Source organism: Echiichthys vipera (genome assembly GCF_963691815.1).
Source record: "Echiichthys vipera genome assembly, chromosome: 4".
NCBI lineage: Eukaryota > Metazoa > Chordata > Actinopteri > Perciformes > Trachinidae > Echiichthys > Echiichthys vipera.
In genome coordinates this window covers 14,308,137-14,323,773 of record NC_139829.1, presented here as the reverse complement: position 1 = coordinate 14,323,773, position 15,637 = coordinate 14,308,137, and the positions used below count along the sequence as shown (strand labels likewise).

The 15,637-nt window shown below is 40.0% G+C and overlaps 2 protein-coding genes across 2 annotated transcripts; both read left to right on the top strand.

Moving 5' to 3' along the window:
• Positions 1–4,848: 4,848 nt before the first annotated feature.
• Positions 4,849–8,664, top strand: izumo1 (izumo sperm-oocyte fusion 1; the record flags this gene model as incomplete). Its single annotated transcript, XM_083912201.1, has 9 exons — positions 4,849–5,050; positions 5,270–5,344; positions 5,456–5,539; positions 5,657–5,677; positions 5,793–5,882; positions 6,138–6,265; positions 7,086–7,236; positions 8,033–8,201; positions 8,586–8,664. The coding sequence occupies 9 exons, from the start codon at positions 4,849–4,851 to the stop codon at positions 8,662–8,664; spliced, it is 999 nt and encodes a 332-aa protein (XP_083768327.1).
• Positions 8,665–12,945: 4,281 nt separating this feature from the next.
• On the top strand, positions 12,946–15,637 carry dusp2 (dual specificity phosphatase 2; the record flags this gene model as incomplete). Its single annotated transcript, XM_083912549.1, has 4 exons — positions 12,946–13,333; positions 13,652–13,773; positions 13,942–14,161; positions 14,702–15,637. The coding sequence occupies 4 exons, from the start codon at positions 12,946–12,948 to the stop codon at positions 14,917–14,919; spliced, it is 948 nt and encodes a 315-aa protein (XP_083768675.1). The 3' UTR covers positions 14,920–15,637.

Below are 15,637 nucleotides of genomic sequence, written 5' to 3'. Positions count from 1 at the left end.
ATTTCTAAATGAGGGCTGATTTGTCCAAACCTGCAAGACAGACAGAGGCAAATAGGGATCAACGTTCAGTTGAAGCACAGTACAGGCCAACGTGTAAAATGTGCTAAAGGAAAGAAAAAAAGTCACCATAGATATCATCGTGTCATGCATTGATCAACCTAAATGTCCAGTACAGATGGGAGAATACTTAAATAAACAGTGTAGGTAAAACATCATAATCACAGACATACTAATGACATTCCAATAATAAGTATTGCACATACAATTCCAGCATTTGTCTTCTTGTAACAGTACTTAAAGTTTCCAGGAACTGAATGACCCTGCAGCTCTCCACACTGCATGCTCTCATTAATAAAATTATTTATCACTTACCTTCAGTTTCCTGTTCTCTAAAAACTATATATTGTACAAGGATTCACAAACAAGTCCGTAATTAAAATTCCCTATAGTGCTGCAAAATGTGTAGTTTATGTACCATATAGTCACTGCAACAAAGCTACATGTTACTGTACTGTTCACTTCCTGTGAAGTGTATCCTGCAGCATAGTTCAACAGCAGCAGCAGTGTCCAGCAGAGAGGGAGCGGGGCAGAGAGAGAGAGAAAGAAAAAAAAAAAGAGAGAGAGAGAGAGAGAGAGAGAGAGAGAGAGAGAGAGGCAGAGAGAGAGAGGCAGAGAGAGAGAGGCAGAGAGAGAGACAGAGAGAGAGAGAGAGAGAGAGAGAGAGAGAGAGAGAGAGAGAGAGAGAGAGAGAGAGAGAGAGAGAGAGAGAGAGAGAGAGAGAGAGAGAGAGAGAGAGAGAGAGAGAGAGAGAGAGAGAGAGAGAGAGAGAGAGAGCGCACAGGAGCTTTAATCTGGTAAATGGTAGGTTGATAGGCTCTGTAGCCACATAGGCGCTAATGGTAATAGAACCAGTGACACCATAAAACACAGGCTATGATCAGAGAAAACTACAGACGCCATGTCAGCATATTTCAATTACATTTATCACCTTGGATAAGAGTAAATAATATAATATTTAAGACTATCAGCTCTCAAATAATGGCACTGCAGCAAGCTGACAGTTTTCAGATGGAGCCCAGGCCAATAATCTGCAGCAAAACCATATTTAACCTCCCGACAGGTGTCATTATGCTCCAGCCCTACGTTTTATTTTATTCTGATGAAGTGCGAGTGGCAATGCAGCAGGCAGGAAAGGAAATCTTGCAAATGCTGCAAAAACTGGGCTCCTGTACTTCAGGTAGCACTTCAAAGACAGGCTGCTTTGTGACATGTCTTCCTCTTTAAGTCGTACACAAGCCTGTTAGTAAAAGACCCTTTACCTCCTCTGTGTGTACGATTACAGAAAAAAAAAAACTGCACCATCTTAATGTAGCCTTAATCTTAATATGATCAATGTATTTCATACACATGCCTAACTTCTCATTGCCCACCCTGCTTGGCATGATGAGCACAAGACATCCCCACACTTGTTTGGTGCAGAGAGCCTTCTATAATGGATCACTTGTAAATTGGATTATGCTAAGAGACAGAGTCCAATGTTTTATCATATTTAAAATATATACTATTTTTATGAAGACCCTATATAGTTTCGGACATGAATTCCTGTTTCAAAATTAGAAAAACATAACACTTTTCATTTAATTTTAAGTCAATGTAAATTAGCCTCCACACTATATTATATTCTCTTATCAAACAGCAAACGCATAAACACAGTCACAGTGCTTGCTTATAGTTTTGTGTTCACATTAGTTGATGCTAAATAGGCTACCTAATGTTTTTCACTGAATGAAATGATGGTAACATACAAATCCTCCAGATCATATTCAGAATCAGCTTTAATGGCTAAGTCAGTGTGAACGCGTGCAAGGAATTTGATTAAAAACAAAGATTACAAAATGAACAAAGGTTAACGAACATTATGTACAGGCAAACATATAGTATCTGAGTATAGTGCAAAAGGTGCTGGTATAAATGTGGGAATATTAATTTTACAGGTTGCTTTGTAGTGGTTTTGTAGTGGAAAAAGGATATTAACTGTACATGGTGACAGCCTGTGTCTGGTGGTTTTGGTGTAGGCTGTTCTGTAGCAAATGTTTATGCAATTTTTCCACAGTGTCAATGTGACAGAAAGAACTGACCGAACAAGTCCAACGTGACAGTCTGCCTATCGATAGCTCACCCGCACTCGTAGACACGACTATTGACGCTGCATCGGGACAAACAACACACTGTAACCGGCTGTACCAGTTGTCGCAAATTGGGCTGGTGAACGGTCATCTTCCAGTTCGCAGTCAAAAACTATGTTGGCCATGTCAATAAACCCAAATAAGTTTAAATTGTCATGTTTAGCGGTGGGATACAAAAAAACAGCGCTATCTTACCTGCACATCTGACTCTCTCTCTCTCTCTCTCTACGGGGTCAATGTGCGTGTAGCAGCTGTGTGCTCTGTACTCCTACTGCGCAGCTGCGGAGAAGTTCCACGGTCACCGCCCAACAAGAAACGAACTACGAGCTGATTCGTTCATTTGTCTGTCACTCAAACCTTCGACGTTCGATGGGCCTCTGGGAAATGTAGTGGTTCCAAAAACACACAGAAACGTACAAGGGCTTCCCGTGTGCTGTTGCCCATGGTTACAAATATCATAACACACTCCGTCGTATTTTAATATTTTATCAGTTTTTATCTTAACCTACAAAATAGTGTGAGTATGTGTGATTTAACTTAACTTACTTGAGTAATTCCATTTTAATCTACTTCTTAACTAACGTTACATTTCAGAGGAAATATTGTACTTTTTGCTCCACTACATTTATTTAGCAACTTCAGTTACTAGTTACTTTACAGATTAATATCATTAATACAAAATATTATCAAAAAACAAAGGGCCTATATTGTTATGTATTAAGCTACACAGCAGTAGATAAAGTAGATAAAGTAGCCACCTATTTACCAGCTGCAACATCAAAGTGGTATTATATTCTCAAATGGGCCATTATGCATAATGAGTACTTTTACTTTACTTTACATTTTGATGCTAATACTTTTGTAATTTGACTGTATTAACATTTTTAATGCAGTGTTTAAACTTGTAACAGAGTCTTTCTGCAGTGTGATATTTCTACTTTTACTGAAGTAAAAGTACTGAGTACTTCTTCCACCACTGCGCAGAGGCGAGATTGCACAATTACCCTCAATAAGCAAACTACAGGAGGTGGGATAATCCAGGGCAAACTATATTGTAGTTATAACTGTTATAATGTTTTTCCACCACTGGGTGACAGCAACACTCTATAAACTGGGTGAGCTGAATGAAGTACACCATGAAAGAGCATGGTAAAAGAAAGTTCACTCAGCTCTCTCTCTCCCCTTGTTCATCTTTGGCCATGCAGATATTCTTGTTAATGTTGGTGTCCCATTCAATACCAACTGGCAAGTAGTGCCAACAGTACTCGCAACGGTAGAAAAGATTGAGTTGTTTAGCTAGTTGGTTTAATTACCGTGTTTTTCTTTCTTTCTTTTTTTAAATTAGCAACTTCAGTGGTGTTGGCACCAACGGCTGGATTAAGCTAACATAGCTAACTAAACTGTTGGAAACTGTAACTGTAAACTCTTCTGTGTTTTAAAAATGACCTTTTATGTTTTATTGAACCTTTTATATGTTTTAAATGTATGTGTTTAATGTGTTATTTCTCCCAATGCTTTTAATGTTTTATATGAAGCACTTTGAATTACCTTGTTGCCTAAGCTATAGCAACAGTAGCAGTAACTTTAGCTTTAATAAACAGTAGGCCTACAGACAGTATGCTAGTAGCACTTGTATTAGCATTAGCAGAATCATCTGCAGAGTTTAAAGCAGTTAACCTAAGTACTGTAAACTTAAGTATTTGTGTTCACTTGTTAAAACCAAAATGACCAACATATAATCAAACCAAGCACAATTATGACACTGAACCACTTATCAAAGAGTCAAAGAGCTTTAGTTGCACAGTTGAGAAATTGATAACAGGTTGTGTGAAGTATGTGAATTAGGATGAGTTAAGAGTATCTATGTTAAATGTTTTTGTGCACTGACAGTGGCCGGATTGAATGGTTGTTTAATATGAATGCTTATAGAATGGCTACCTTTGTATCTAAAGCTGGGGGAAATAACAACAGTCAAGAGGGATTATTTGTTTAGTATTACTTGTATTTATAATGCTTATTTGGTCCGTCTTCCTTTTTTGTTTCTTCATTCATTCATGTATCTCAGTAGCAGAAGGAAGAGAAGTAGAAGAGACAGCCAAAGCTGGATTTCCTTTTAATGACTGCGGGTTGTTAGGGACTTTTTTAACTCTAAAGTACAAACAATTCTTGACCTAATCTTTGGGAATTGTGAGGTTTGTCAAAATTTAGTTTTAATAGCTTAGTTGTGCTTGTTTTTACTCATGGTTAGAGCTAAAACAACTAGTCTGTTAACCAACTAGTACATACATACACAATGCATAACTATAATCAATAACTATTTTCAATAAATAATTGTAAAAAAAGAAAAAACGTTTACTCCTTTCAGTCTCTCAGTTGTCTTGTGTGATAGTTAGTAGACTTTGGAGTTTTGACTGTTGATCGGACTTAGTATTTGGAAGATGTCCCATTGGGCTTTGGGAAACTGTTTATTGTCATTGTAGGTTTTCACATGCAAGGAATTTGCCTTGTAGTGGTGGTAAGGGTTGCAGTAACAGTAATACAGTGATGTTTGTAGCAGCAAGTCTTTTTGGCAACTCTTTTTCAGAACCAGCAGTGAGTGAAACATAACAGAAGCCGAAGTGACTCATCCTAATGTGCAGGAAGCTCCGGGTGCAGAGGGCAGATGCTGCTGATGCTGGTGTCCCTGCTCTGCTGTGTCCCTGCAGCCGAGGCCTGTCTGCAGTGTGACCGCAGGATCAGGCTCCTGCATGAAGACTTTGCCCTGTCTGCTCCCACTGTGCACGATCAGATAGAAATGAAAAAGATTTGTGACCATGCCTATGTGACCTATAGAGAAACCAGCCGGGAGCGAAAGGGAGTCATTGGTGAGATCAAGACCTGGTTTAGCACTAAACAATATGGCAAATGTGTGAAGTATAATATTATTATTATTGTCAGGCCAGTAGTGTTATTTATGATAACTGGCAACTGAAGATTTTACTGCTATGGCCTGAATTTGTTCTAAATAGAATTATGAGTGAGATTCCTAGACTGTATAATATTAAAATCAGTAAAAAAATAACTGTCTGTTTTCCATTGCACAGATCCCACCACTCTGTACAGAGCCAGAACTGAGTACCAAAGTGAATTTGACCGCTTCTTGAAAACCAAGCACACTGGTTAGAAACAAAATGTGTTCCCCTGTATCCACAATGAATATATTTAGATATGATACTTTAATCAGAACAAACTCCACCAGATTTGAAGACAAAGCCTGCTCTCTTTTAAAGGATCTGTAACATTTGAAGCCATTCAGATCCTGGAGAAGGGCAGGAAGATCTTACAACATCACTTGGACACATTCATCCATGACGGTAATTGGCATGAATAACAGTGAGTGTTCTGCACAGTATGAGGCAGGGCTCTTTGTGTAAGTCATTGTCGAGTACAAGATGCATTAGTTACAGATCATTTGTTTGTCTCCCCCTCAGGATTGTGCCCCAACAAGTGTGGTAAGTTCGTTCTGTCTGATCCTTCCCTCTGTGTAAATCCTTGTTGAAGCACAATGCGTACATACTATATAGTCAGTGCATGTTTGTTTGTGTGTGTGTGTGGTATGGTTTTCAGGGCTTTTGAAACGAAGAGTAATGGATTGTTTTTCTTGCCACTACAAGATACACATCTGTCCCTCTCCCTCTGGCCAGCAGGACTGCGGTGGTATGTTTTTTATTTATTTGTTTGTGTGTGCATGTTGTTGGTGAGTGGGTGGGGGCCAGTTATTCCTCTGTATTGGGAGGGCACCCTTCTTCAGAGTACATGGACACATGCTGTCACAAGTGTTTAAATGTGCCCTTAAGCGAGGGACTGCTGCCGCCAGTCCATGTGCATGGCTAATGAAAAAGATTATTCAAGTAATCCTCACGCAAATGAATGAAGCATCTTTGTTTTTCTCTCCGATCACCCTTTCTCCAGAGTACCCACTGCAGGCTGAGGAGGGAGGCCAAGCAGTGTTGAACTGTTTCCTTACATGGCAGCGTCTTCTGATAGGAAGACCAGAGTACCGCTACTCCTGGGCCCCCGGTGTGCCAGGAACTAAAAAGGTCTCGTTGTCATCACTGGCTTGCATAAGGCAACATCTACACTACTATGTTTAAGTTTAAAAACACATATGTTTTGCTATGTTTAGCCTAGCATCCACACTTCCACAGCAATTCAGAGCCCCTGAAACAGAGACATTTGCTAACGCTGCTGAACTTGTTTTAGTTGGACATTTCTACGATTGAGTTTTAGTCTGGACGGGCAGAAACAGAGACCATTGGAAACGATGACACAGTCTTACCAGTGTAGGCTGACATGCCTTTTGTGATTTCTTTTTTTTTGTTGTGGAGACTACTTTCCCTTTGCTATGGCTTACTCCAGCGATTGATAATGCTCCTCTGGTACCACTTTAATATGTTGCCATATTTGCTTTGCAATGACTACCAATCTTTACTTCCCACCACTATTACTGTTTTATACACAGAGTAACATTGGGAGAGACTAACCTGACTCGGTGGACATGTTGACAAGTCAGTTTGGTCTCTTCTGAGTAGCGTAAGACAATCTTCACACGCATGCCCAGTGTGCGCAAATATCCCAAATCATGTGATATGCGTTTTCAAGCACATTAATATGGGCAGAGAATTTACTTCTGATACGGTTAAAACGCTTGTGTGGATGGAGATCGTTTTGGTTTTGAATGAAAACGTAGCAGTGTTGATGTATCCTAAGTAGTAGCTTAGCATTTTAAAACCGCTTTGCATACTTCCCATGTATTACATTCTGTTCCTTATTTAGCTGTAAAGTATCATCATGAATATACAAATTTACGGTCTCACACCCACTAGCTTACAGCTATCACTTCCTAATTTGTGTATACAGCTCAATGAGAGTGACTTCAAAGCCTTGGTAGTGACAGACGACTCATCTGTGGTCCTAAATCAGCTGCACACAGATGAACAAGGAACATATCGCTGCTCTCTACAGGACCGAAGTGGAACCATCTTCTACCGAGCCACTTTCCTGCTCACTGGTAGAGTACAGCTCTTGGACAAGACATCACAGATTGTCAGAAAACTCAAATTTAAAGGGCATAAGGTGACATCACATCCGAGTTAATTTAGCACTTTAACAGTTGCCACATAAGAGGACAAACGCTTCAATAAACATTTGTCAACTCTAAATAATCTGCAGTGAAAAATACACTTTAAGATCAAATATCCCGGTGTTCTAATACCATTGGTCCTTAAAATGTATTCCCCATGGTGACAGGGATTTCACAGAATATCCAGGAGGTCAAATCAAAATTAGAAACACAGCCGTTAATTTCAAAGACATTAATTCCCTACATGTTCAAAAAGTAACTTAAAGGCTTATAATTAGTTACTGCCTATGTGTGTGTGTGTTTGTGGTTTGTGTGTGTAGGGTGGATGCAGGGTGTGTCAATGTCTTTAAGTGGGTTGGTGGTTTTTCTCTCTTCGTTGGTTGCTGTGTGGGCTTTCTTGTATTTATGTAGGGGATTTTAATACAAAGCACATAATGTTTACCTATATTGAAATATGTTATATATTGTAAATACGATTACAGGACAACTCCAACCAGAGGATGCATAAAAAGTACTTCTAAAAATGTTTTCATTCTTACTATAAAGCCTATGCCTACTAAATAGCCTACTAAATTAACAAAATAAACCTTCCCCTTTTGTCTATTTGGAGGTTGGTGACAGTCAAAATCATGTGAAACCCCCCCCCCCCCCCCCCTCCACACAAATATTCTTCTACAAATCGATTAGCTCATCTCTTTGTTATTTTCACCGTCTTTCTTCACAGTCGTTCATTTGCCAAACCAAACTCACCGACCCATCATGACTCTGCCCTCCCTGCCTCACGGAGACAACTACTCACCTTTTCAACATACTGTGGATGTGCTGGTGCCAGTCATTGCCATGGTTACTGCTTTGAGTCTGGCAGCGAGCGTAGGCCTCACAGTTGTCCTGGGGTAAGAGACAGTAGGTGGGGGGAGGGGGAGAACGAGAGGAAGGGGTGACACGGAACAGTCAGAGAGAACGACAAACTAAATGATGCATTATAAAGGAAGTGGTTGTGTAGTCATATAGTTTAAGGAGTGAATCGTGAATTATGAGGCTTAGATATAGGCCATATGAGGCTCCAATAGAGTCATAAATACGTTTATTGTTTACAGTTCAACCAATAACGTCATCAAGCTGTTTATCGTCATTTTTTCCACGAGGTGATGTCAGTTACTAAAAAATCAACAGGAGTCAACTAAGATTTGAACACACAGAAGGGCAGGGTTTCCCTGTTATTTGTTTGTGTTAAGTATGGACTTAACATAGCATTACTGTGTTTTTGATCTTTGTAGAATGATGATGAGTCAGAGGAGAGCCGTGGAGGAGCCGGGGAGGAAGGAGGGGGAAAAACAGACCAAACACGGTGTGTGAAATTACACAGAAAAGACACACTTTGATGACAGGGATGTTTTACTCACTTCAGGTTGGACATTTCTCTCATTGTCTGAATAAATTTCCCAAACACAAAGTGACAAGTCATGTCTAGAAATTGCACAGAATTGAGAGAACATGATTTATAAGTGAGGCATAAAGTGGTTCTAAATGTTTTTTTGCATTGACAGTGTGACTTAAATACTGAGATCCCACTCATAAAATATAAAGTTTTGTGGTGTAATATAACCAGAGCGTACAGAACACACACACACACCCACTTAACTAAACACACATTGAAAATCCCCCCAGAATCCACTCAACTTTCCGTAACATTAAGCAACAGTTCGATGATCTGACACCAGCAGGGTCACGTTTCCCCTGAATGGAGTGATGTCGTTGTCACGTGGGCGTTTATGAGAGGAATCAGGGATAAGGCAAATCTCCCGGATTACGGTTGGGTTTTTTTTTTTTTTTTTCAGAGATTAATAGCCCCAGCCATCCAATTAATCCTGGATAATCCCCCTGTGGGAGGAGACGTGGAGGGGTAAAAGCTATCAGCAGATGTTTTCATCAGGGTTTCCTTTCATTTTTATTTACATATATTCATTCAGAGAGATCGAATAAGGATACATTTTCGCATTACTAATGTTCTGATCATAAAGTCACCATTTCCTTGCTACACCAGTAGAGTTGCTCTCTGTACATATTGATGACACGAGCTGATTCAAAAAATAGCCACCTCTATTCACACACACATTCTGTCATGATGGCCACCGCTTCCTCGTCATCAACTCTAGACATTTGTAACGTGTCATATTTCTGCTCACTGTTGCTTTTTTTGTCTATCATGCCTTGTGCTATTGTCAGCAGCTGGCTCGCTGTCGATGCAAAAGTCAAACTTCCTGCAATTCAACAGTAAAATGTCATCAGCACCAACAACAACAAATTCACACCCATCTCTCAACACTGATTCTTTGCCAAGCATGACGCTCTGATGTGCTAACATTGGAAAGTTAATGATACATCCGAACCAAATGAAAATGAAAGCGAGTTATTGATTTGTTGAATGAGTCACTGCATCCAGGAAATAAGTAACTAAGTCTCGCCTGAAAACCTCAATTATTGCTCAGGGACTCCACGATAATTTCTTACAACATGTAGTCAGTTTGGTTATGACGAATGTAACAATGGTTGTGATGATACAGTGTGTGTGTGTGTGTGTGTGTGTGTGTGTGTGTGTGTGTGTGTGTGTGTGTGTGTGTGTGTGTGTGTGTGTGTGTGTGTGTGTGTGTGTGTGTGTGTGTGTGTGTGTGTGTGTGTGGATGTTGGGGCCTGCCTGGATGGTGGCAGGATGTATGTGCGAGGCTGTTTCCTGCAGGGCTGTTGAGATGGGGGCGAATGTTGAAAAAAAGACAATATTTTTTTAAGACCTCCTCACACAGAGACACACGTCACACCCTCCCACCTCAACAGACCTCATCACTACACTGTGGTGTGTTCAAGCCTGAAGTGCAGGTTTAGGCTACAGTTAATGCATGCTCAGCGGCTCTGCTGACAGCCATGATATACTGTGTGTGTGTGTGTGTGTGTGTGTGTGTGTGTGTGTGTGTGTGTGTGTGTGTGTGTGTGTGTGTGTGTGTGTGTGTGTGTGTGTGTGTGTGTGTGTGTGTGTGTGTGTGTGTGTGTGTGTGTGTGTGTGTGTGTGTGTGGATTGAAATTGAAGACTCAGCAGGGGGAGAGCATGAAAATGTAGTAGCAGCAGTGAGGGAGGAAAAGAAGGGAAGTGGGAACATGAAGAAAGTGGAGTATGAGGTTTGAGTGGGAGACGTGTGTGGGAAGGCAGAGTAATTTGAACGTGGGTTATGAGGAAATGAAGACAAAGACGTCAGTTTGCACTTTGATAAAAACTAACCCAAATACAAAGTATGTTTTTGTCTGTGGGTTACAGGACAATGAGTGTCCTGTATCCAGGGGTGGAAAGACAACTGTTATATCCTACTCAGTAATTACTAAACTTAAATATTACCAATGTAGAACTGATACAACTTGAAATAAAAACTACTCAGCTAAAAGCACAAAAGACTACTATTGAGATGTACTTTAAGAAGAAAGAGAAAAAGAAGTAAAATCTTTTAGTTTCTCTATAATTAAACACACACAACTTAATGAGCAACAATCAAAGTAAAAGTTAATTTAAAAAAAACACTAGCTTTTGTTTCTAAAGAGTCTAACACAAATCTGTTTCATCAAATCTGTCAGGTATGATTTGATCACATTTGATCAAATGGAAAAGGATATTAAAATTTGATCAAGTTATTGCTAACTGTTTCTGTTTTAACGTCAGCCTTTCTCGACAGTTCCTCCCCTTCTTAAAACCATTGAGAAGATGACAGACACAAACGCAAATATAGAAATCACTCACGTTAAATAACCATTCGTCAACACTCATAGAAAGAAACCGCGAAAAAAGGTTTTCAGGGCCTTTAAGGTCACCAAGAGAGAGACTGTAACCACTTTGAAATTAAAAAAAAACCTTCAGACCATCTCTGATTCATTATTGTCTTACAAACAACTCTGTATTGTGTATTCTTTAATATTTAACATTGTTAATGGAAAAAGTAAATGACCATTAGAGTTTAATAGTGAGTAATGAGTGTTGTGTCCTTATTAGAGAGCTTTCTGACAAATGTCCTAAAGAGAAAAGAGGATCACTTAAAACTCGAATGAAACAAATATCCTGTTTGCTGAACTGAAGGCTTCTCCCTCAAATGTCTGGCTTTTCTTGTTGAGCACATTAAGCAAAATACTTCATACTATCAGTCATCTGCTCAAAAGACACTGCAAGTCACTTAACATTCTATATTTGTCTTACTGTCAACAATCCCACACAAAGCCAAAGTCTGATTCATCTTATTCCTCTGTGCCATGACCTCCATTGTTGCACAGAAACGATATTAAAAATGCTTTGATAAGCCATTTTGTGATGAACAAGTAACAAAGTAGCACAGTAGTTTTTTTAATCCATCCCACATGCTCATGAGTGCACTGAATCTGCAGCTGAAAATAGTCCCCAACAAATGCATTTTCACTCGTTTGGGTAACATTTGTTATTTGCATTTGCATTAGCATGTGCATCAACTATCTGTTTCAGTAAATGACTTAGCATTTATTGTAGCAAAATAAATAATTCAGCTATTTATATGTGACATTTTTAAAGATTGATGTGTTGTTGGTTTTGGTCTTTTTATGGGCTTTGTTGACAATAACAAACGTATCACCGCCCTTATCCTTTGAGTGCAAGTAGAATATAGCATACTCAAAATGCAAGCATAAATGAAGTTAATGTAGTAATTATGAATTACTTTCCACCTAGCCCATGTGCAAAATGAAATGTGTGTGATAAAACCATGTAATCCATAATTGGCACAGGCCTAAAATCCTCATTAATATGAGCAGAAGCAATAGCTGTATTTGTACAGTGGATATAACCAGTGCACTGTGCGGCTGCTTTATTGTGAGGCAACGATTTTATTGTTTTTGTGCAGTGCAAAAGGCTATAATGTTATAGAGAACAGAGATAAGATGCTCTACATTTCCCAGCAGAGCAGCAACAAAGCAATACAAATCTGTTCAGGTATTTTATCAGTGCAGCATTTTACTTTGTCCCAATGTAAAACAAAAACAACAAAGAAAGCATTGAGGGGAAGTGTGTTTGTGTGTGATCTGCATGGGGCATGAAAACAGACATGCAGCAGTGACCTACGCTTAAGTTTAATCTAACTATGAAGGCTGCTGTTTCAGGGCAGGGTAGTGAGGGATGGTTTTAACTCGCAGCATAACGTCATTTAACACAAAAACACGGGATAACCCCAAACTACCACGTGCGCGGTAGGAAAACCAGGCTTGACGTCAGTGTCCATATGAGGAGAGACGGCCAGGCCATATATGGGTTTTCCGTCTGTGACGTTGTTCCTTCTGTGGAAAAAACAAAGGCGGGGCCGCGGTGACCCCGCCCCTCTCACAGCTGTTATCAATGAACAAGTGAAACTCTCAATCTTTGGTTTTAACAGACCTGACGGAGCATGCAACAAGTGCTCTCTACATTTATTTACAGGAGATTTTAAATTCCTCTCCAAATGTACTTTATCAGCTTCTAAAATTAAAACAGATTTTTTTTTTATTACAGTTTATTTTTTGATATTTTTAGTCGTTAAAAACAGCGTTTTTATTGAATTATTTATTTCTTTTAAATCATTTTAAATACAGATTCTTTCAGCCATGACTTTAAGCAGTGAGCCTTTGGAAATAAGTTGCAAAGAGTTGGTTCACGTACTCAGCACCCCCCATGACCAGTACACCTCTGCTGGGTGTGTGGTGCTCGACTGCAGAGCGTTCCTCGATTTTTCTCTTGCGCATATTGGCGAGTCCCGAAACGTCAACTGGAACTCGATGCTGCGTCGTAGATCCAAGAGCTCAGTGGTGCCTCTGGAGTGGCTCATCTCGGACAAGACGCTCCTGGGCCGGCTGCGGCGCGGGGAGGTCTCCCCGGTGGTGGTTGTGGATGAGAACAGCCGCTCCGTGGCCGAGCTGAAGGCAGAGAGCGTGGTTCAAATGCTGCTCACCGCACTGCAAAACGAAGTACAGACGCAGATCTGCTTTCTACAAGGTAATAAGACCATTTAATTTCATTTTCAACCATTTTACGCACCAAAATGTAACCGACTGTTAGTTTTTGACTTTGCAAGAAAAAAAAAACATTAGCTAGGCCTACTAATGTGTGTATCTATACACTGAACATACTAATACATTTTGAAGTATAGAATTTTAACTTGTTTGTAAGAATTTGTAACAATCAAACCTATACTGGCTATACTTGCTAATGTTTACCAATTCATTATCATTGTTTCAGCCATAACACATTTTTAGGGGGGAATTTAAGTGAAAGCTTGAAGCTTATATAATACGACGTGACCTCCTTTTTTAGGTGGATTTGAGGGATTTTCAGAGGCCTATCCAGAGCTCTGTTACAGCTCAGCCAGCAATCACCTCTTTACAGTGGAACCAGAGCCAGCAGTGACAGGTCGGAGGACACCAGCATACGATCAGGTAAGAAATTTGACATTTTTAAGAGCTCATATATAATACATTACTTTGGCGTTGAAGAGTTGACATCAAAAAAGTAAAAGAAAAATATATAGCGTAAAAAAGACCAAGCTGCTTTGTGATTATTCTCAGTTTTAAACATGGACTCTGTCTTCATTTTGTAAATTGCAGGATGGTCCAGTGGAGCTGCTGCCCTTCCTGTTTTTGGGCAGTGCCATTCACTCCTCCCGCAGAGAGACCCTCGCAGCAGCAGGCATCACAGCTGTGCTCAATGTTTCCTCCACATGCCCTAACTTCTATGAGGGGGACTTTCAGTACCTGCGGCTCACTGTGGAGGACAACCTAGCCGCTGACATCAGAGCCTGCTTCTCCACAGCCATCGCCTTCATTGGTGAGTTTCTCCCCTTAACACTCAGTGGTTAACCTGTGTACAGAGTACCCTTAAGTTGTCAAAGTGTCTTCATTATTTGTCTGCTGTAGACCCACCAAACACACAGGGAATTTGCCTCGTCTTAGTTAAGTGAGTCAGCTTTTTTACGCTCTTGATGAAACATACAATATCCAAAACATTTCTCTAAGCAGCTTTGTACTCTATAATCCAGTCTGTAGCCTAGACTTATGGACCAACCGTGTAATCGTCTGATTACAAAATAACTGGATTACACTGCATAAGATGCAGAAGAGAAATCTCATGTTTTGACCTCTTTACTTTGTAAAGTTTAGTTGAGAGAGTGCATAAGAACTAACTTGGTGAATAATGACTGCATTTTGATTTCTGGGTAGATTATTTCTTCAGACCTTCATTTTAAAAGCTTTCTGTGTATTTCTGCTTGTAACACTTTCGCACTAATGTCAATTATATGAATGTGAGCGCAACATGCTAATCTGTCTTCCTCTTTCTGTCTCGTCTCTTTCCGCTCTCCGCCTACAGACTCAGTGAAGCAGAGTGGTGGTCGGGTGCTGGTGCATTGCCAGGCAGGTATCTCCCGCTCTGCCACCATCTGTCTGGCTTACCTTATGCACACACAGCGGGTCAAGCTGGATGAGGCCTTTGACTTTGTGAAGCAGCGGCGTCAGGTCATTTCCCCCAACCTGGCCTTCATGGGACAGCTGCTGCAGTTTGAGACTGACGTGCTCTGCCAGGGATGAAGACACATATGTACTAGGAGGCAGGAGATATACGTGACTGTTCTTTTTACTAAATTCCCCTGCCTCTTGTAGTCATTGACTCAAAGCATTATCAGGACTCGTATGTACAAATTCACTGTTTGTACTATTGACACTGGTACATTTCAGAAGTATATACTTTGTACATTCATATAAGCTACTTGTGTTGCTGGCATCACATGGCTGGTGGATCTGGACTCCTACTTTCAGGAGGGACTAACAGCTGTTGGTAATACAAAATTGTTATGAACAATTGTGATTCTGAGCCAGCTGGAGCAGCTAGGAGGTAATTTCCCTGACAGTTTATACTTGAGGGAATGGTGCCCGCCTGTCTGGTTTTGTGTGTGTTTGTTACTTTTTTTCGACTTATGTGCCTGATCTTTTGTAAGCGCCATCTTATTTTCATACTCAAAGTCATTCCTTCACATTTAACACCACTGTGACATGACATATCTTTTTATGAGACAACACTGTGTTAACTGCTTTAGGCAATACTGGATATAATCTCAAAGTTTATTGTAGTATTTATAAAAAGAAATTCACTGACTACTGTTGGTGTCTTATCATGCTGTATCCTGAGATAGATTACACTTGGTACACAAGCTGGAAAAAGTTGTTTTTACTATGTAAATAGAATTTCTATTTTTATTTATTATGTCAACATTTGTTATGGCAGTGTTAGCACTATTACTGTCTGTTC